General features: G+C 36.8%; 1 protein-coding gene across 3 annotated transcripts in view; it reads left to right on the top strand.

Annotated features, from left to right (window-relative positions):
* The first annotated feature begins 4,404 nt into the window (after positions 1–4,404).
* Positions 4,405–23,010, top strand: part of MDFIC (MyoD family inhibitor domain containing) — a 50,364-nt gene continuing 31,758 nt past the window's right edge. The window contains exons 1-3 of one of the 3 annotated variants that reach the window (XM_013190812.3): positions 4,405–4,541; positions 6,594–6,749; positions 17,736–17,867. In XM_013190812.3, the coding sequence (XP_013046266.1) occupies positions 6,659–6,749; positions 17,736–17,867 (223 nt within the window). In that variant the 5' untranslated portion in view covers positions 4,405–4,541; positions 6,594–6,658. Of the gene's footprint in view, positions 4,542–5,952; positions 6,194–6,593; positions 6,750–17,735; positions 17,868–23,010 lie in introns of those variants that run through there. The other 2 variants (XM_048048316.2, XM_048048317.2) reach the window with 2 other exon arrangements.

The raw sequence follows: 23,010 nt of genomic DNA, 5'->3' as shown, positions 1-23,010 counted from the left end.
TTTGTTGCTTGTTGATGATCATGGTAATTTGCAAACTGCAGGCATTTATATCTTGAAACATTCTCTGAGACAGAGCAGCTAGCATGTTAGAATTATAAAATAACTGAGTACATCTTACTTTTATTTACAGTCATAAAAGAAAAAAAACAGCTCAGACCTCAAGATAACTGCTTGTATAAGTTTACTACATCCTGTTTATAGCTCTTACATGTAAAACAATGTTAAATAAAATTATACTTTAACATTATGACTTTTATAGCATTTTCATTAATACTTTAAAACAGTTGAAATAAAACACAGGAAAACGAAAAGAGAAATGAAGGAATTTGTACACCGTAATAGCCTCCCTAGCTAAACTAAAATGTAACCATTTCTTTTAAAGAAAAACACTAAAATTCCACTGATTTTATGTACACACACCCTTACACACTCTCTGATATGTGATAGATATTACAGATTATAATGGGAAATGTAATCATGCCCATCATTCACTGGGCAGGACCGCATCCCCATAAATGTAATCCAAAAGTACCAGTCATATGGGGGACTCTTTGAATCTAATTTGTGTTTTCTGATTTTATTAATATTTTAGCTGAGGTGTTATTATATTCATCTGCAGGTGCATAAATATCTTGTTCTTGTATGGTTGGCAGTTTATACTTGCCATTAATTGCCAAAATGCTTATCTGAACACTTTCTGGAGCTAATGTCTCTGCAGTAATATCAAACCTATAAAATACCTCTCAGTACTACTTATTGAAGTAATATAACTGTATTTAAAAACTATTATTTGTTAGTATGGTCACAGTGAAGTCCTTGAAATGATGTAGATAGTTTCATCTTGAGTCTTTCTGGTTATTCCAGCTAGTGTATAGGAAGATGAAAGGAATTAGGCAAAAGCCAAGTCTTCCCTAGCTTTTCTTTTGCTTCCTGGGCACCTCCACCCCCCACCTCAAGAGCACAGGAACAGAATTATATCAGACCTGGACCCAAGGTTTGCAGTACTTTCATTTAGATAAGGAAGAGAGCAAGAAACTGAGGCAGAAGGCTTTTACTTTACTTCCCTGTTTTAGGCAATTAAGAGTGTCTTTTTCCATCTTTACTTACATGGGTTGTCGGGACATTCATCTATCAATGTAGAGAAAAAAAAGTAAAAGTTTTTTTTAGGCAAAATATGCAAACACACACACACACACAAATCAGGATAGTTAAAAACACCACTGGAACAGACTGAGGTTCATTATTCTATACTTGTTTTTTCCTGTGAACAGTGTTTTACACTTACTATCCAAATAAGCATTTGACTTAGTTGGATAAGCATCTTATTTGCTTACTCGACTTATTTAGATAAGCATCAAATGGACCTTAGTCTGGTAACTTATATGGATGCCAAAATGAAAAATCAGGAGCATATATTCAGGCAATTAAAAAAAAAACAGTAATAAAAAAATCTTCGTTATAATTAGCACATACAACAAGGAGTGGAAAAGAAAGGCCCTGTGAAATATCTTCCTTTAAGATAGACATAACTCATAGAATTGTGGTAGTACTGGATTTTTTTTTTTTTATTATTTTCAAGTTGTAAAGACCTGGGTGAGAAATAACTGCAAGGTGGCACAGCTGTGAGTGAGAAGAGTAACTTCTTGCAAGGAGAGCAACTACTTTTATCAAAGATTCGATTGTGCTTTCAGTATTATGGACTCATAATATAGAAATGAATTCTGCTGTTAATACACATTCACAGCATACATGCTAGAAGTTCCAAAGGAGCTGTTATAAGATATGCTCTGAACATGTATTAGGAATAATACGCAATATGTAACTAAGAGCGTTCTATATTAAGAAACAAGAACACAAAATGCACAGTATTTTTAATGCCCATTCATAGTGTACTGACAGCTCAAAAGCAGCATCTGTACTGTGCATTATGAACTCATATTGAAGATGCACAAATTTAACAAAATATCTATAGAAATCTGGATGTGATTCCATGATATCACATAGCAAAATATCATACAGTATTCTGTTCCACTGCATTATTTATTCTATGTGTAAAGTACGCTTGGTTTAATGTTTTTAATTTTATTTTATTTGGGAATGATTGAGTAGCTATTCATTTTATATAGAAACATTTTTATTTTTGTGGAATTCTAGACATAGTATTTTTGCAAACTTCATTTGATAATGGCAATTAGTTTGATACTGCTGATGTCACAAATACCCACAGTTGTTAAGAATGTGCATAAAATACTAATGTAAAATGTCAGATCCAGATACTGCTTTGGTTGCAGAAGCAAAAGGAGCCTTGCTAACTCCAATAACCAAAAGCAACAGAAATATTTGCCTTGGTTTTCTTTTAAATACAGCCTCTGGTATTATTATGACTGTGGTTCAGGCAAGATAATGAACTTTATTCTAAATTTAAAATAAATTTACTAAGTATATATTTCATGTTGCAATATTTTGTATTCAGCTAGCCATAATTGTTAATCAATATTCACTTAAAATTCCTGTACCATTAACACAAGAGATGCTGTTGTCCATTTCTTCTCTTTGCTGAGATGATCTTTAAAGTTAAAAGAAATTCCAGATAATCTTGAACGCACTAAAATGTCTGAATAACCTTTGAAGTGTTTAAAACACTCACTTCTGCTGAATTTCAAGTTTATTCTGAAGACTTAAATAAGTTTTTTATTAAGGTGTAAGATTAAATGCAGAGTGAAAAGCTGAGTAACTGAAAAAAATATATGCAAATAAATTGACTTAATAATAACAATCCAGCACACTTAGTTGTATATTGAATTTTTCTTCCTGAGTTATTTGTAGGAATGTAATGAATTACTAGTTGACATCTTGTTGTGGTGAAACGTCATTTTGCATGCCTCAATATATGATCTGTTACTTTTTCAGGTGAGATCTATTACCTGCCTGAGTGAGCTACTTGCTTGAGCTTGCTAAGCAATAGCTGAAACTGCCATAAACTATGCCATGTGATGTGTTTCGCCCTAAGTAGGATAAAGCTTGTTGAGCTGGACTCATCTTTCATGTGACTCCTTTGGCTTCATTGGAGTTACATCAGAAATAATTCTTAGAATATTTTACATTGTTTCACTTTATAATTTATCAGTTTTAATGAAATCTTCACTGTCTTAAAATATTTCACAGAAAATAGTTCACTATAAACAGAAAACTAAAACTGAAAAAATAACGTTTCATATTTTAAATTCAGATTTACAATAGATTTAATACTCAAATGCCAATTTGAGCTAGTGCAAAGCAGCCATTAAGCCTCATATTTCCTCTCCACTGCGGAGTCCATTCCATGGCAGAAAATCACCAGACTTGGACAAGAATCATTTACAGTATATAGACTTCTTTCTCTAAAGGGCAATGTGCAGGATTACTGGAAGAAAATGCTTCTCTGCATTTCTCGACTCCATTTCTGGAGTCTGCATCTGCATGCCTCTGATTTCATTTCGGTATCCTACTGTTTGTCTCTCTGTGCTCTTTGGAGCTGGAGTTCCTTGGAGTAGAAGGGATTGGTTGCCCTGCTATGACCAGCTTGTGTCTAAGGCATTTTTTTTTATAAATGTTTTGAGATCCCCTTCACATTCATCCCCAAATCTGCCCTTATGGTCTAGAAGAGCACACCTGAATGTGTGAATGCTATGATCTAGCAATGGAAGAGTATATTGCAATACGTGTGTGCAAAGCCTATAACTTGGTTGCTGTAGTAAGATACAACATACCTCATATTTATAACCTACTTGAAGAACAGACGATGTTAAAGTCTTTACTGCCCACTTCCTGAAAAAATTCAGTAACATTTTAGAATGATAAATATTTTAAAGGAAAAGAATAAAACAATTATTTTAGATTAGCTGTGCAGGGATGTCAGTAATATGCTGTATTATGCCAATGAACTTTGCCTGTCTGTGGTATCTCATTAACAGTGACCACATCTGGATTTATCTTTTTACAATAATCACAGTTTCTGGTTTTTAATGTACAGTGTGTCGCATGATGTTTTAATATGTTATTTGATGATGATAATGAATCACACTTTTTTTTTTTTTCATACTAGATTCCCTTATCTTGTTTTATCTGATCTTGCTTGGGGTTACCTCACACTATCATCAATTGCAATATGGCAACATCAGCTGAAGTTTCTCTTCCATTGATTTAGTTGTTTTAAACTGTACGTAGGCATCTACATCGTTGAACCTTGGCAGGGTGAACTCATCCCATCATCTTTTTGAAGAAGATAAACTAAACACCATGAAGGGTACCATGTGTGGTTCATAGATAAGGTTCAAAAAACACCACCCCTAAAAAAAAAAAAAAAAGGAAAAAAAAGGATGGTATCTGTTCGATATGTATTATCCAATGAAAGGTTTTTAAGGCAGGGTGTGGTTGGCTAACTTATTGCTCCTCCCACTCTTCTGTGCTGTGCTTCCAGTTTCAGAGGGAAAAACACAAGCTTGTCCGTTGGGTATGAGTCATAACCTCTCTTCTGCTACTGACTCACTTGGGAGTTTGAGGTAAGTCCTTCTACCTTATGTCTCAATTGCTCTGCCCCCTGGGCAGCAAGGAGAGAAGGAGCTGTTGTATACTGGAGCTATGGAAAGTTATGCAATGTTTTTTTAGATGAGAAGCGTAGGTATTGATATCCATATTATTATGATGCAATACAATAACAAGTTTGTGTACCCCAAATGGAATTTTTACTTGGCTTCTTCCAGACATAGCACATATTTTTTCCATTTTATCATTAAAAGGTTTAAAGAAATATTATGTTGTACCAAAGAACATCACAGATTACTGAAATACTTAAAAAGGATTGTATTTCTCAGAGGAAAATACATAATGTGTCTTATTAGTTGCATCACACTTATCTTTTGCATCAGCAGTAACCAGTAATAAAGCTATACAGCGATGGCTTTTGAAATTAGGGGATGCCCCAAAGTGTGTGGTGTTGTATAGGAAATGGCTCCTACTCAGGTATTTACACTCTATACTGGTTGTTTTGCAAGCAGTGCAGGGAAATGTTAAACTTTAAGAAATTAAGTTTTACTTTTAATACCTGAGCACAATGCTTAGCACTTATGATATCAAAATAAATATCCATTAGTTCTTTTCTCTTATGTTAGGACGTAGGTAGTTCATAACTTGGCTGTTTCTAACTCCTAGTTTCAGCTTCCCAAAAGATAACTGTTTGCACACCATGATGGGACATACCAGTAGAGCATATTTACTCAACCATAATAAAAATTTGGTTTCTAAGTTTTAAGAAAATTACAGATTAAACATGAACACACTTTATTAGAGAGGTGTGCAAAGTTGTGGTAGCATGAGCAAGGTCAAGCACTTAGCGTATGGACACTAGCGTGCACATGAGAAATAATGGCAATGCTGCATGGTGTGGGCAAGAACAGAACACGAGGCTGACAATCAAATGAATTCCCGTAATGAGGAAGAAACGTATTTCTTATCTAGAGAAAGCACAGGTAGGTCAGGCCGCTTGGCAGGTGCCGGTGGAGGAAGTGGTTTGCTCTCTAGGGTATTACTTTTGAAAAACACTTCTTCTATCCTTCACTTTCGTTTGAATAATTTTGTACACATGCTTTAGAGTCCTTTTAATGTACACATCCATATGTTGCCAGGGGAGGTACACCAAGGTGTTGGGTTGGGCTGGGACTGGTCTCTGAGAGGGATGGAAAGCGCAGGCGGGAGGCCTGCAGCATTCCACGTGCCTGGCTACCCGGCTTCCGAGGCGCAACTGGTTGAAGGCAAACAACCACCACAGCGGCCCAATTAATTCTGTGCCAGCTGTTGCCCCACGAGCAGTGCCTCTGCCAAACGCTACAGCTGCAAACCTTGTCCAGGCATGAAAGCCTCCCTTTCAAGGGTGGCGTGTTTTTATTTTTATTTATTTTTTTTCCCTTTTTCCCTCGTTCTGCCTGACGGGTTTCGGCCTCCTCGGGGACTTTCCGTGGCCGGAGGCCCGGCTGGGGGCGGGGGGCAGCAGTGCTCTCCCGCAGCCCCAGCCCAGCCCAGCCCAGCCCGCGGGCCCGGCGCTGGCGGGCGGCAGGACCTGCACCACCGCCGCCAGCCGCAGCGGGATGTTTCATCGTCCGGAAATGATGGAAAAGGACTGACTGCGGCCGCGGGGGGACAGCGGGGGCGAGTGCGGGTGTGTGCGAGCACGCCTCCGCCCCGGGGGCTGCGGGGGGTCGGGGGGACGTGTTGGGGGGAAGGCGGCCCCCCGTCTGCGGGCCGGGAGAGGGGAGCCGAGGAGGCTGCGGGCGGCCGGGGCGCTGAGGAGCCGGGCACCGCGGCCGGGCACCGCGGAGGAGCGGGAGGAGAGGCGGAGGGAGGGAGCGCAGAACCGCCGGGGGGCTCCGCAGCCGCCGCCCCGGGACCCCCCCGGGCCCCCCCGGCCCCCCGGTGCTCGCCGAGTCGCCGCCGCTCGGATTTGCCGTCCCTCGCCCCCGAGCCGCGAGGTTTTTTTTTTTTTTCTTTTCTTTTCTTTTTTTTTTTTTTTTTTCGCGTGAAATAGATTAACGAGTGCTTTCATTCGCTTGTTCCTTCAGGGTCGCGTGTTAGTTTTGTTGGAGGGGGGCGCAGGCTCTGCGTGACTCGGTGAGAGAGCTGGCAGATGTCCCAAGTGGGAGAACCTCTTCCTCCAGGGCCTGAAGGGCCAGAGCAAGCTCCGACTGAAAGCAGCGCTTTGATCTCTCTCCCTCGAGGTAAGTTGCTTTAAAGTTTCTCTGTAATTGTTGCGCCTTTTTATTTGAATGCTACATTTGCTGATTTGTTTTGTGGGTTTTAACCCCTCTCTTCCTTCCCCTCCTCCCTGGCCTCCCCTCGTTAGTATAACTCTATAACACTTTCGCTTCCACGCCTTTATTGTTTTAACCAGAAGTTCCTATGTAGAAAATGTATAAAGGAAGAAGAAGAAGAAAAAAAAGATGCACTGATGTCAGCACCGTGTTTCACTACTTGAAAACTGCAGTCATACAGAGAGGCAGATGCTGCTCCTCAAAAACTGCCTTCTCGTTCCTCAGCCTTGGTGTTTGTGTTTAGGAGCTCTTCTCTGCAAAGCTTTTCTCTTTCCATGTCTTGCAGTAAAGTGAGAAAGGTAGATCCTGGAGCAGGAGTGTTGTTCAGGTTGGAGGTCACTTCCCTGTTTGTTTTAGGCCACTCATTGATGTTGCACCTAAAACCTGTTTCTGAGAGTATTAACATGTTTTATATTTGCTGTTCTAATGTTTTTTTAAAAGTACATTCATTCATCATAGCAATAAATTATTTAAATGATGTGCAATTATGTACAATTTGCAATTACACGAAATATCTTTATATTCTGATCACCTTCATGTAGAGAAGTTTGACAAGGTATATTGCAGGCTACCCCCAAAAAGGGTAGTATGTTTGCCTACTGAGTTCTGGTCTGTGAAGATGAGACTTTTTTATTGTTATTTTTTTTTTTTTTGCATATAGAGCTACAGCTTTGTTTTTCACAATTCTGACAGCAGTTTTAAAAGTCCCTGAAGAACAGACAAATAAGATTGTTCAAAGACTGTAACTGTAATCTATGTGGTTAACTGTTAGCAGATACTGAGACCATAGTTGTGCAACTGTGGATTAAAGATGCAGTCTCTGCTTTTGTAACTTGGAAAATCAATAACTATGTAAAATCAAAGTTGAAGACTTGTTCGAGAAACCAGAAAGTATCTGTACCAAAGTTTTAAAAAAAAAAAATTGGCAAGGAGACACATTAAATTGGCTTATACTTGTCTTATTGTTTTTTTTTTTAGAAGTTCTGAGAATGACTCAGAACTTCTAAACAGTAAAACAGAATAATAAAAAAGATTAGATACAGAAGATGAAGCATGCAGAACTGAGCTGTTAAAATCATGTTTTTGCCAGAAAAATCAAAATGTATCTGTGATACATGTTTATTTTCAATCTGTTGCTTTTGTCTGTCATGTGATCAAAGGGCCACACTGGTTAAACTTTATGCGTAGGCCATACATCAAAGTTATTGAAGTTGTAAGCCAGTGAGCTAACTAGCCTGGAAAGCAGTCTTATTCTTACAGTCCCACTTTGAATTATGTTTTTACTATGAAATAAAGTCATATGTAAGATTTTTCAATACCCGCCTTTCTTTTTTATGAAAAGTAAGGAAGGGAACACTGGTCTGCTCACAGAAAAGCTCTGTGCAGGAAGTCTGAATGACACAATTACAGCTCACAGCTGTCAAGGTGAAGGACTATAGAGTTACTTTTTCAGGGATCATTAAGGTACAAACAAGTATAATATGTTGATTCAAGGTTGCTCACTTGCCACACCTTTCAAGGCACGTGATCCATTTTAAAGCATATGTATAGTTCGCAGAAAGACAATGCCTTTTTTAATTGTAGTGAACTTAGATTTAAGGATAACTGTGGATATTTGATGCTTTTTTCTAGCATAAGTCTGTTGGGGAAATGGGGGTGGAAAGAGGAAGAGGTGAGTTCATAACATTTCCAGTCTATATTCCAGCATTTCTGTTGTCAGCTTTGCAGTGTGTGGTTACAGGGTAAGGTAGTCCAGATATTCCAGGGCGAAAGATCTAAGATAATATATCTGGGACTTCCAAAACCCTCCAACCCTCTCTATACCATCCCACAGGACATCCAAAAGCACACCAATTTCTGTAGAATTTGGAGATAATTGTAACAGCTGTGATTGAAATTCACATTATCTCTGAAAGTAGGTTAGAAGTATTTGGAAAAATCTGTAGTAAGTTGAAATAACTATTAATTTACTTAGACTCATCTTTTAATATATAATTGATGACTGCCTTTACAATGGATACTTTAAATCTGTGTCCACCTGGGAATAAAGATCCCTCCGTAAGAAAAAAAAAAAAAGGCTTATGTTGTATGTATAGCAAAGTATTAAACACATTCTGGTGAGAAATAATTTTTGATTGTTAATGACATACTTTAATATGCTTTCCATATTTTATAACTGATACAGATACCTTACATTATGAGAACAATCTTTTGTTCTCTCCTGTAGTTCTTTGAGGTATCATCAAAAAATCCAGATCTTCAAAGTGCTCCTTTTGCATGCCATCATAAACATTCAGATGATGGAGCCTAATTGCTTCTCTTTCATAAAAAGAAAAGTAAATTCAATTGAATTGTGAATATTCAACGAACAGCTATCCTACAGTCTAAGGAAAACAAACAAACAAAAACAAAACAGAAGAAATAAAACTTTAGGCAGATTGGAGGGATTTACATAAGTTGTGGAGATGGTGAAACTGGGTTGAGAAGTACTTTGACCTAAAGATGTGTGTCATGCTCTGGCTTTTGCAACTCAGAAGAATTTTCTTACATTGCTTTAACCAATATTCTCTCAACATCCCTGCTCTCACTGTGCTTCTTTGCTTGTTCATTTTTGAATTAATGCATAACTATTTGTCAGATTATTGGACTTTGCCCCTCCACAATTAGCGTGCTGAGAGAGAGTGGATTTAATCAGTGTCGTCTTTTGTAGCAACTCATTTCAGTCTTTAAACTATTATCTGTGCAGAGTCTGCTGCTGAGAGAGGAAGAAAGATTTAACCTAATTTCTGCAAACATCTAGTTCATTTTTTGCTGCATCCTTCCAAAAGCATAAGTCTAGTTATGCACTGGTGTTCAAGATCCTGATCGTATTGTCTCTGTTCTCCTGAGCTCCATAGCCCTTGGAATCAAATTATGACTACTTCTACCTGTGTGCCGTGCAATATAATCAGAGTGAATAGTGTCATGTCTATACCACTGCAATTTGGCTGTGGTCAAGTATTTTCTGCAGTGGCAGGTACCAAAATAATTCAATGTCCCTAAACAAGGAATGTGACAATTTGTGACCATTGGCCTCTCTGCTTTAAGGAAAATATTTTGCAAGTTAGAGGTCATGTCAGGATTATTGCTTGGGCAATAATCCCAAGCAATATGGGTAGACTTTTTCCATGAAATCCTCTGCATTTGAATAAACCAAAGAATGCAAGAGAGAAGTTCAACAAACATGGAACTATATTTAGAGAATCAGACAACATTTTAGAAAATGTAGGACTGCCATCTATAAATATATCTTTTGGTGGAGTGGATAGTGAAGTCTAGTAGAAATATTAGGGGTCAAATTCTGTAAGTGACCACTCTTTCCCGTGCAAATCATGTCACTGTTGCTGGATGGAGAGATACAATTCTGGTGTGGTGTCTGAAGAAACCATACACATTAGTTCATTCAGAACTTCCATTCATAAAAACACCCAACATGTGTGCTCCTCTTCAACAGCATGTTTCAAACCCCGTAATGTTTTGTGTGCTTTACTGTTTTCATGACCAGGAGTGCTACAGCACTAGATGAGACAGGGATGACAGAAGACTCACAGTGGGAATGTCTGGAAATTCTTGAGGCAACAGCTATTACTATCACCATAATTGTAGCACTTTGCTAGCAGTGCCTCAGTGTTATGAGTAATGGATTTTTATTTTAACGGTTAACCAATACACTCAAATTGTTCGAACATACCAAATACTTGATCTATTTGTGCTTCCGCTTTCAATCTGATGAGAGTTTAGTGTTAATTTGTTTTATAGTTTTCTGTCAGCACTAAATTGAATGTTACTGACTAAAATGCCTGAAACTTTCACAAGTGTCTAACTCTAGCTAGTCATAATAATAGACTTCTGCTTTCAGTTTCATGTGCATGCAGTTCCAGTAAAGTGATTCATGTCCACATGGGTGTGATAGACTTGTATTTCACGGAGGTGACTGTAAAGGTCTTGCATCAAATTCGAAATACTTTCGTTCCATCTCATAGGCTAGTTTTATATCACAATCATTCTTCTCAAACTCCATTCCAGACCTTCAGAAGTTAGATTTCTCTTTGCTTTAAACACTTGTTTATTTTATTTTATTTTTCCTAATAAGCAATTCCAGCAATTGAGTATGTCTATGGTAGTATTTTCATTTGGATCAGCAATGAAGTTTTGAAATGAACCTCCTGTTCACCCCTGCTTTATTTTACTTTCTGGAGTGATTCTGGGGAGTGACCTGGACTGGATTCATTTTGAACAAAATAATCTGGAAGATGCACTGCAGGAATGTGCTGGATGCACTCCAGCCAGAAAAAAGCCCTCAGTCTTTGAGACTGGAGAGTTAGTCCAAAGTAGAAAGTCCCTGGAACATGGATAATATTAAATAAGTGTCCTTAAAATCAACTCTTTCACTGTACAGGTCCACCTTTACTGTCTTGTGCTACTTGGTAATAAAGACTGCCACTGCACTCAGTATCACTCAGCATTTACCTGAAACTTACACGTTTTGTACATGTGAAACATCATCGGATGAGTTACATAAATTTGTAACCGACCACATGACGAGTAGTATGATTATTTATGAAAATATGTTTTCACTTATGGATTTTGAACTTTGTATTTTTAATAGTGCAGGGTATGCAGGGTATCTATTTGCATGTTCATATTTATTTTTAATTTATCATGACAGAAAATTGGCAAAGGCTGTCAAACTTGCAGTATATCCATAATTGTTCCATAGTTTGTACCTGGAAAATTCTGTGGAAGAGCTTTCCAAGTTCAGTTGAATTGCTTTAATTTTAAGAGATTGATTCTTCAATAGTATTTTTGGGGCCAATGAAAGTTGCAATGAGACATTTAAGTGAAAGTCACTGAAATGAAATAAAAGCAAATTAGTTAGTTTAGTTTAAAAAAAAATCAAACATCTAAACGGAGGCATCCAACTCCATTGGAGGACTTTGAACTTGATAATTTGTGGATTATTAATATTAATGTTGCACTTAGATTGTAGAACCAGCTATTAATGAAATGAGATGATTTCAGGCAAATCATGAACTGGAATAGGCTTTCTGTTCCACAGATAGCACAGTTGAACCTGTTATGAGAAATGCATAAAAGTCTTAGGCAGCTCATGAAGTAGCTAGTGGGGGTTATTGCTAATAGTTGCATTATGCAACGTGGTATTATCACTGTTCCATTGTATTACTGTTGTGAAAGGCAGGGAATAGTATCCTCAGTGGTTTCTTGCCAGGATATTAATGAACAGAGAAGTGTTAAAATACGGTGTTTGCTGTATGCTCTTCAATCTCTTTCAACTGCTGTAGGCTTGAGACAAAGAAATCTTTTGTTAATGTTCCTTCTGGAAACATTCTGAAACCTTTTTTTTTTTTTTCCTCATAGACCTACCTTTCCTCTCTCTCTCTCTTTTTCTCAAAATAAATAAATAAAGAAATCTCTCTTTGCTTTGAAATACAAAATTCCATTTGGGATGGCTTATGATCTTTGCACAATGTGTCTTTAAATCTACATCTGCTTGTTCAGAGATAACTAAGGCCTTTGGAGGATTAATGTTTACATCCCAGCAGCTGTGTCAAATTTAGGTGCCTAAGTAAGCTTTGCCCCATGCTTCCATCGTTCCTCTGTCCTTAAACAGCGAAACTGTTTGTTGAACTGTTCCTGTCTCTACATTTTTTGTGGTGGTCAGCTGTGCCAGTCCATTTTGCTGGTTTCTGTCTCCTTGATGAGAATGATGCGCTCAGGTTTCCAGAAGGCTTTCCCAGCAGCTGCTTTTGCTTTACTTACTGCTTGGTGCTATATACCACATTGTTGGTGAACAGAAAATGAATGTCATAGCAACAAAGCCTTTTACTGTTACAGTCGTAGGATTTTTAACTCTTATTACATCCACAGTGCCAATATGCAAACTCTGAATCTGCTTCTCAAGTCCAGTTTGTCATGTTGCTGGTCTAGCACTTTCATTGTTCAAATTTTTGGAAGAGATCGCTGAGTAAGTATATGGTTTTGTGTGTCATCTAATGAATAGAAATCAGCTGTCCTTGACAATATGAGGATGCCGAACCCACTTAATATATAGGTACTCGTTCTCATTTTTTTGCATGCTGACGGGTTGGATATTACATAGTTCTTGATGTAGTAACATATGATTCCATGTTTGCTATCTTGGTCTTGCAGCAGCCATTGAGACCCGTTTCTTAGTAAACTCAAGAGACATAATGGGGTGTGTGGGGACAGCTAGAGTGTGAATGTACGAATGGACAAGCACTTGAAGAAGTGAAGACGGTTGTTTGTCAAAGACTTGAATTCTCTGAGATGTGTCCTCCAAATGCACATCCTTTACCTGTCTTTTTTATCTCTTCTATCAGTTTTGCATATTAATTAAACCAAAGCAGGAGTTAACAATATTGCAGTGGTTTTCAACTGTGAAAACAAGGATTTATTCTATGAAATATATGTACTACAGTTTAATTCCAAAAATAAATATAAAAATATTGTGTTATAATAAATTAATTTACTATAAAAGTGATGTATATATCCTTTAATAATTCCAAATAACAAAAATGTAGGAGTTCACTTTGTTCACTTATTTCACCAAATGGTCATTTTGAGATGTGAATAAAGTTTTTAATTTTTAACTTCACAGTTGTCTGTTATATAGGTATGATCTAGGTTGTTAACCATCTCAATTCTATACTTTGCCTGCATGTTTTGTCTCTTCCTTATTTAAACCTTAAATTTGTATTATTCTCTATGCAAGTAGAATTTGTGCCCATGCTTACCTTCAGGATAAATCACAGTGTGATCTGTGTGAGTATCACTGCCACAGGGCTTTTGGCTAGAAGCTAGAAGCTTATCAGCATAGGGACTACCATTCCTTTAGAAGAGCACATAACCATTCGGGTTGCTGATCTGGGCCCTGAACACATGAATAGTACCACGTACACAAGTAAGAAGACTACGTTGCTTTTGTGACCTGACCTGGAGTAACTTGCAATGGTTTTGAAGAGAGCTTGGGTTTCTGCCTCAATACAGCCAGACTCAGAACATAATGATTCTTTTCCTTCCATTATTTGATCTGCTAGGCAGAGCATCTGGTTTTCTTCTTGGCTTTCAGTTTTGGAGGTTAGTCACTTGAGAGTGGAAGAGTGTACTAGAGGAAGCAGCAGCTAACATACCAAAGAAATATCACAAAAAATTCCTAAGGCTAAGCTTAATTAAAGCAGAGAATTGTTACTAATTTATTTGAAAACACAGTGGAAAAATGACATGCCTGGTTATGACCAGATCCAGCCAGCAGTATTTGTAGTTGCTGTAGGTTTTATTAACCCTGTTTGCCACAAGCATGGCACTTCAGAGAAGGTTAAGGTCTTTGTGTGGATTTTTATTGCTTTCATGAATGCATTACCTTTCGTAAAGTAAATTCATAACTATTTTTATGCACTAAAAATAATGGCATCAACAAAATACAGACTCGAGTGTTCTTGAGGCTGTTTTCATGTGTGATCAGTTCTTGGTATGTTGTCACCACACTTCTATAATAATAATAACAAAAGAGATCCTATGATCCCATCATAAGCTTTTTTTTTTTTTTTGTAAGGGAATGATTAAGAAATTTCTTTGTACTAAAACTTTGAGCTTATACACAGTCAAGAGAAATAACAAGTAATTAATCAGGACTCCAGTGTTTGTTTATTTTCAGTGCTCTGCTGTATCATTTTAGTAGTGTGGCTATAAAAAAAAATAATCTTAAATATACATAACTGAACACTTTTTCTAAAGGCCCATTATGCTAAGTCTGGCTGGGATGGAGTTAGATTTCTTCATAGAAGCCTCTGTGGTGCTGTTTTTTGGATTTATCACTAAAACAACATTGATAACAAACCAGTGTTTTAGCTATTGCTGAACAATGCTTACACAGCATGTCACAGTCCATGCAGGGAGAAGGTTGGGGGGGTAGGTTGGGGGTAGGCAAGAGGCTGGGAGAGGACACAGATGGGACACCTGAACTGAACTGACCAAAGAGTATTCCATTCCATGTAACCTCATGCTTAGCAACAGAAACTGAGGGGAGGGTATTTTTGGGGAGGTACCCATTACTTGGGGACTGGCTGGCCATCGTTCTACTTGTGGGAGGTGGTGAGCGATTGCCTTTGCATCACTTATTTATTTCTGATTTTTTTTCTTCTTCTGTTCTTCACATATTAAGTATATTTTGACCCATGAGGTTCCTTGCTTTTGCTTTTTCTATTCTCTCTACCCCACTGGGGAGAGAAGGAGTGGCTGGGGAGAGAAGGTGCTTGCCTATGGTCAGGGTCAACCCACCACACTGCTATAGTAGCATCTGCTGGGAGAAAAATTTCTCTGGTGGGTGATTAAGAAGTGCAAAGCAAGATATCAAATACATGCTTAATGTCACTGCTGCAAGTTTCTGTTATGAACATTCTTGGGGAAGACTCTATATGAATGCAATAAATCAAAGAACAGCTACTCAATTCACGTCAATTCCTGCAAATTTCCCATCAAAATTGGTATTCAATTGCAACACTGCTGTTGCTTCTTAATAGCACCTCTTACTTCTTTCTTGTTAACTGTTAATATCGTTTACATGGTTTTGACTGTATATTTATTATATCCAGCTAGAACAATAAAAGTAAACATAAAAAATGCATATGCAAGCTGTAAAGAATATATATATATATACTGAACAGAAAACAAGCAGAGGAATGAAAACTGAATTCCTATGGATAATGATGATTTCATTGCATTCAGCGCTTCTTCAAATTTATTAGATAAAAATGTAACTTAGAGTGCCAAGGGCCCTTTAATATTAATACTAATCTTTCCTTACAGTTTATTAGTTGTTTACAACATCAAACAGTAGTGCTCTGCAAAGTTGTATCATATACAAGAAAATTGTATACAGCAACTCTCCAGTTTTGTACTACCACTGCAGGGTAGATATTGTTGTAATCTTAGTGTTGTTACTGCAGTAAAGTAGTTTAAGAGCAAAATCTCTTAAAATAGCTCATTTGAGCTTAGTCTGTATGAAAAGCGGATTGTACAGTGCTTGCAGTTCTTTTACACTAGCTCTCTCCAGGATACTACTTATTTTCATTCAGCCTATTTCAGGGCACTTTTCAAACACTTCTGAGACACATTTGAACCTAATGCCTAACTGCACAGACAAAATCATCATATTTCAATACAGTCATATTTGTGTCTAATGGATATTTGGGATAAATAACTTGTGACTAAAGTCTGTCAAAGGGCTTGGAAAAACAAAAAAAAATCCACCTGTATTTTGTTTGCTGTTTTTCGGTTTTGGACTGGATGAGAATCTAGGTGAGATTAAGTCATACAGGGCAAGATGCAAAATTCATTGAAGTCAATCGCTATCTTTCCAATCACTTAAGTAACTCTACATCAATCCCAGTGAAACTGTTCATCTCAGGATGAGCCTGAAGAAATATTGACAAGTTGTTGAGGAAATAGTGATGTGAGGGAACGCAGAGAGATAAGTACCATATAGGTAGCTGGGTCAGATGTTTCAGAGGTGGAAATTAATAGAAGGGGAGCAGCAGTGCTTGAAGGCACATGCTACTATACATACAATATGGCATATATTATTTTGAGTGATGTTCAATGGCTCAGTTTAATAGGGTGGATAACAAAGGCAGAAAGTTAGGATTTAAATTCAAACTGCTGTTGGTTACATAAAGAAACTAACCTTTAAAATGTCGCTGTAGCAGTAAGCAATTTTTCTGTGTCTAAGGACTGGAACCGATGCTTTACTAGAGGAAACGAAATCACTACATTGTGATAAGTAGTTTATAAACATGTTATAGGTTGAAAAAAAAAAAGAGAGCTAACAGACTTTTCAGCAGTTGCTCATTTACTTTAGTTTTACTGTAAATATTACATATTATAAATACTCTGAAAAAATACTCCAAACTGAAAACATTTAGTGTTCTACACATCCCCCAAGTAAATGATATAAGCTAATAATCTATGACTATGAATAATGAACAAAGTGATTTGGAAGTGTTTCCTTGAATGCCAGTAAAAATAAATAAATAAATAAATAAACTTAGAACATTAACAACAGCGAAAATGAAGGCTGTCACTTACTTTGGTTTGAGAAAATACAGTTCTGCATATGTTTACTGGAGAATTCATCAAAACAAGATCTGCTATCTTGTGAAATAAGGTTAAGAATCCCTCAAAAAACCTTACCATGGAAACTTCCCTGCAACTTGTATACACTTGGAGAGGGAAAATCATTTTTCCTTTCATCATAGGCTAAAAGTTGACTCCATGAATAGTTTTTAAAAGTGTAGTTGTTTAATGAAGACAAGAAAATTGTGCTATACTAAAATCTTTGTACTAATCAGTGTTGACATTAGAACAATATTTGTCTTTAATCATATGTTGAATTGTAAATAATGGAAAACAGGCTTTTGTGGAATTTCTGTGGCTTTTATATGCCAGAGGCACATGCTTACGGACAAAATATGTTTTATGTGTGACAAACTCAAATTTTTATCTGAAAATGTCATGGAAAATAACTAAACAAACTAATTCAATTGTAAGTTGCTCTTACAAAAGGTGCTGAGTATTACTTTGTATGACTAAAAGAAAAATAACTAAAAGACTTTTTTAAAGAGAGAACATTTTCATCTACAAAGGAAAACAAACTGAAAATTGGCTTTATTAGGAATTATTTCTAGGGACAATATATGAGATACTAATAAAAGTTATATTTTATGTTCTCTAGTTTTTAACTTTCAAATATGAGATTTGCTCACGTAGAGTAAAAATACCAAAGAAACTAATACCCTCAAATTTCTTTTGACTTAGAAAAAACTGACCAACAAAATCCTGCGGCAGGAGATAAAGACATAAAACAGACTTCCAGTAACCAAAGTATACAGCCAGAGATACAAGAGCAGTCTGTCTGGGGAGATCGCACTGATGGTGACCTCATCAGAAGTAAGTATTTCCAGAACAAATTGCTGCCATTTAGGCTTGCTTTAGTAGTGTAAGGAGATACTGCCTGTTGACTCCCTTAAATGTGTGTCAAATGCAATTGTGTTGCAACTATAATGCGTGTCTTGGAATTTATTTCCCGGAATGACTTCTGTCAGCATCTATAAATAACAATTTGAAATAAAGGTGTGATTTGAGCAGTGTGGTATATTGTAGACCTCTATGGTATCTACATTTTAACCTTTAATGTTATTTATTATTATTCATAATGCGATCTGTGCATTTAGTAGGCACATGAGCTGCATTGTGCAACTGTGCACAAAGTCATCACCTTACATTTCTCAGGCTATATGTTTCAGTGGTAAACTATGCTGTGGAAAGTTTCTACCAGATATGCTAAAGACAGTTCAGATTTAATTTTATACAGAGCTTTGAATATGAAAGTAGTTAGTCCTCTCAAAAGTAGAAGAATGCTGTAAGACAAGGTTTTAGACCTAAAGTGCTACGGTGCTACGGACTTTTTTTTTTTTTTTTTTTAAGTTGACTTTTACAAACCCACATTCCTAGTGTTATGTCTTAGATGCTTTAAAACATAAAAAGGTGTGTAGGATTATTCCCAGTTTTCTCACTTGAGGATCACATGCTGTCCAAAAGATCATCCAAAATATCATCCACAATTGCACTCTCCTGAGGCAAAAATATTTCTGTTAACTGCCAGAGCTAATGCTAATTTAAAATTCTGTGAATACTTGAACGCTAGATGTTCAAGGGAGGGGCAGCAGAAGAAACTCTTCCCTAATCATAGGATGCATTAAAAAAGCGAATAGATTCAATGCTGAGTTGTACTCCACCTCTCAGGCTGGATATTCTTGATCAGGTTCTCCTGAACCTTCTGTAAAGATTTGCAAAGAAACTCAAATGTTAGTTAATCCTTTTTTTTTTTTTTTCCTAAATAATGAATATAAATAATGAATCCTGGTAAATACTTGCATCCTTAATGTAGTGAATAGTTTTCAAGATCCTTAATAGGAAAACTTGAATTTAGCATGTCAGATATTTATCTGAAAATTTTAAAATAATTCTTCATGGGCTATAAAGGAGAAGAATTGCCTTCCATGATTTGAGAGTCTTTTTTACCCCCAAAGATTATTCCTTTAGACCTAGTAGACAAGCAATTGGTTTGTACTTCTGTTGAGGATGTGGGTATGGAGTCAGCTGCTTTTGGAGTGGTCTTGTTCTAATTCCCCCCTCCTAGAGGTTTCCTTATTCCCAAATCTGTGGGAAACCAGATTTATTTGGTAGCAACATAGGAGCATGTCTTAACTATGGAAGAAAGGGCCAAGGATGATTGGTGCTGTGGTTCCTCTAAGCTCTTCACTGCAAGAACATACTGTAGCCCTTGGGCTGGGGAAGTAGGAGAGGAAAAAGTAAATTTTTCAGTGTATGGTAGGAATTGCAGCAGATTTTGCAAGATCCCGATAGTGAAGGAAGTGTAAAGTGACTTGGCAGTTATGTGCAGTTATACGTCTCTGTGACAGGAAGGTTCTCTGTCTATAAATTAAAAAAAGAAAAAGTAACAGGAAAAAGGGTAGAGATACGGTAAAATTCAGAGGTTGAATGTTAGGCCCTCCTGTGCATAAATGTGCTCTTCCTGGAGTCGGTAGCAGTTTACCTTTGTTGAAAGCAAGCTTAGCTAAAAGCTGGAAGTCTCTAAAACTCCTAGCATTGATAATTTTGATAATTGAATTTTGTATGCTAGTGGCTTTATTATTATTCAACTGAGTAGTTGTTATTATGCATTTCTTTCTCTGTTTCAAATTCATGATTTTTTGTTTAACCACCAAACAAAATGGCCAAACAAAACCTTTTTGCTTGCCCCTTTTTTTTATTTTTTATTTTTATTTTTTGGTATAGCTATGAGTAGAGATGTCAAAATAGTCAAAATTAAAGAAGAGTGTTTGGCTCACTGACAAGTACCTCTTGTAGTATTCGTCAATTCTACAAATTGATCTACGTAGTTACTAAAATTTGAATAATAGAAGAAGTGGAACAAAGAAGTTTATCATAAACATTTTTTAGGCAGTTCATTTTAAATAACTGGTATTGTAGATCAGAATGACTGTGATTCAACCAAATCTTTTACCCTGATAGACTAAATTTTGTGGAATATTGCATATTGAAAGAAGCTTGAGGTTGGAAATAAATAATGTTTTGACTATTCAGAACTATTTTAAAACAGTTTCTTTAAATTGTTTTAGACAGGACACACTTTAGTTTTCTAAGTATTAACAACTATTCAGCACTATCCTAGTGATCCAGTTTCTTTTTTTTTCCCATACAGATTGTTTTCCAGCCCCACAGCTGATACATAATCCATTTGTGTTAGTTAGTTTTCACTGTATAAATGTTTCCAGCATTTAATTTCCAAGGTTTTTCTTTTTTGCAGCTGTTTTACCCTGCTGTTATATGGAAGTAGATTAATCAGTCAGTTTTACTGGCACACCAACAACGAAGTCCAGTGTTAGAGACTCTGTAATGACTTCACTATGTACGATTTCTTATTTGCACTTATAAACTCATTTTACCAGGCAACATCAATAAACTAAAATGCTGCACCCATTTTCCACACTAAGACACGTCCAGTTCACCTTTATCTTGCAGTCCCTTTCTCAAGCCACCTTTAAAACCCTTTCTAGATTATGAAATTTCCCCCAAGTTACCTATTCCCCAACCTCCTTTGGAGCACCCCTTCTCCCTAGAATGAAAACTTTCATAATATCCTGGGTAAATGGCTAATCTTGGGAAAGAGTTAAGAATTTAATTAACCAAGGAATTAGTCAGTTTTGAAAAGAGCTTGTGAATTGTGATAGATGAATATTAACTTCCACTGCAACCCTGTGCTTCAAAAGGCTACTGTATACTGACATGTAAACAAGGGAGAGCTGAATAAGAAGGAAATGTTTATGTTGAATTTCTGTATTGATTGTTAATGCTTTTCATAACTGTTACTGGAATACTGTGTTCTGTTGGAGAAGGGTCAGTGGAGAACCACAAATATCTCAGGAATGATTAGAGTAGTTGAAAACATGCCTTATTGTGGAAAAACTCCTGGAGTTCAATCTGTTCAGTGTTAGCAAGGAGTGTAAGGAATGGCTTGCTTAGTCCCTAAGAAGCATGGTGCCACAAAGAAGAGAAATCTGATAAGTTCTCCATCTGTAGCACACAGAGGAAGAATAGATCTAATGTCTGGAAGTTCAATTAAACTGGAAATAAGGTGTGTATATATATATATATATATTTAATAAGAGTATTTGAGAACAGGTAGAGCTGCTAAATTATTTTTAGGTGCATTAATTTGATTTTACTCTTGAGAAGGTGACCATTGCTATCCAGATCCTTCAATTTTACAGCTGCAGTAAGGGAGAGTCTCCTTTCCATTGTAGTTCCCCAAACTGGAATAATTTTAGATTTTTAATCTGAGGTATTTTTCAAGGCAGTGCTAAGATCTATTCCTTACCCTTCAGAGAAGCACACGTAGCTTGCATTTTATTTAAGGATGTAGAGGTTCTGCTTTTAAAAAGAGTTTAGCATTAATAGCTCCATCTGCTTTTCCTTCTTCTTCAGCAATGCATTTTAAATATCTGCAAACACCTTCTGGTTATTTTCATTGTATGATCTGGTGGCCTTTAATGGAGACATTCTGCTTCTGGTATCACTCACCTTTGGCAAATGAGAAAAAGTGAATGTTAAACCATACAGCAGAATAATCTGTGGCCATAGGAATGCAGCCATCATAGTTTTTGCTGCTCTGCATTACCACAATGCCCTGCTTTGTGCTTTGGGAAAGCTTATCTTTTCCTTTATTAGAAAGTCAAACAAACAAGCAACTCCCCCTGCCTCTCCCTCCCAACTCTAAAGTCGGATTTCAGAATATTTAGGCAAAAGTTCTACAGAGAGTACTAGGTAATTGTCAATATGCCCTGTTATGTGGGGGAAGGAATGTTTAGGAGGGAAGAAAATGTCAGTGCCAATGCTATTTGCTTGTGAGGATTTAATCTCCTTTCTGGTTCTCAAGATGGACCTTAGCTATGTGATATTTAAGAAAACAAAAAACATCTACCATAGATTCAAATTGTCATGAATAATTGATTAATAATAATCCAATTCTCAAGATTAAATACCTAAAATATGCCCATGTTTTACAGATAGAAAGGTCATTGCTATCCATCATTTCGTAGCTTCAATTGCCTCTTTCTCCTCCATGAAACAGCCTCCCAATAAAAGTGGGTCTTCAGAGAAAGAGATGCTTCGTTCAGCTCTGCAGGGATTAAACAATTTTGCATGTTCTCGTGCTCACTGTTTTATTTAGTACATTCTTACTTTTTTAATTGAAATTTAAAGCTAGATTTTTTGTTTTGTTTTGTTTTTATATGTTTATGTTGACATTTTTACTTTACATGGCTATTTATTTAACTATAATGTGTGGAGATTCCCTTTTCCTGATGGCTAAGTGGCTGTTTTCCACAGTTTAAATTATACAAGGTTGGGTTTGGGACTGTTTTTGCAAACAAGAAGATCATTTGTCATTAGAGCTGTTCTTTCTATATGATAATGTTCCAAAGTACCTTTTCTTGGATAATTTATAGTGCATAGTCATGTTACAGTTACTGTGATTTCAGACGACTGTGTTCATTCTGTCTAGAAAATAGTGCCAGTTTTTGAGATAACTTAAATGGTTCTTTTAAAAGTTAGAAAGTATGACACGTACAGTCATCTTCCAGTGTAACTGAGTGTGTGAATATAGAAATTTTGTAAAATAGATTAATGGAAATTATTCAGAATATCTTGCTGAGTCTGAAGGGTTTGCATAATGTTCCCAGTATATCCAGGTATTCATTCCATCTGGTTGTGAAAAACATGGGGGCATATGGATGAACCAAACTTTAGTCAGTTCAGTACTTAAACACTGAAATACAGGAATGCAGTATTTGATATTTATATTCTTCTTTAAAAAAGACAAGTCTTTGATAAATCTGGCCCATAGAAGGAATGGCGGTGTGAAGCACCTCCCTACAAGCTCCTTTCCCAGAGTGATGCTCTAATCCTTTCTCCAGCAGACAACTACCCCGTGTCACTTTTCTTTCTC

This window comes from Anser cygnoides, chromosome 1 (genome assembly GCF_040182565.1).
Source record: "Anser cygnoides isolate HZ-2024a breed goose chromosome 1, Taihu_goose_T2T_genome, whole genome shotgun sequence".
NCBI classification, from domain to species: domain Eukaryota; kingdom Metazoa; phylum Chordata; class Aves; order Anseriformes; family Anatidae; genus Anser; species Anser cygnoides.
The sequence above is the reverse complement of the archived record's forward strand: the minus strand, read 5'-3'. Positions and strand labels throughout refer to the sequence as shown.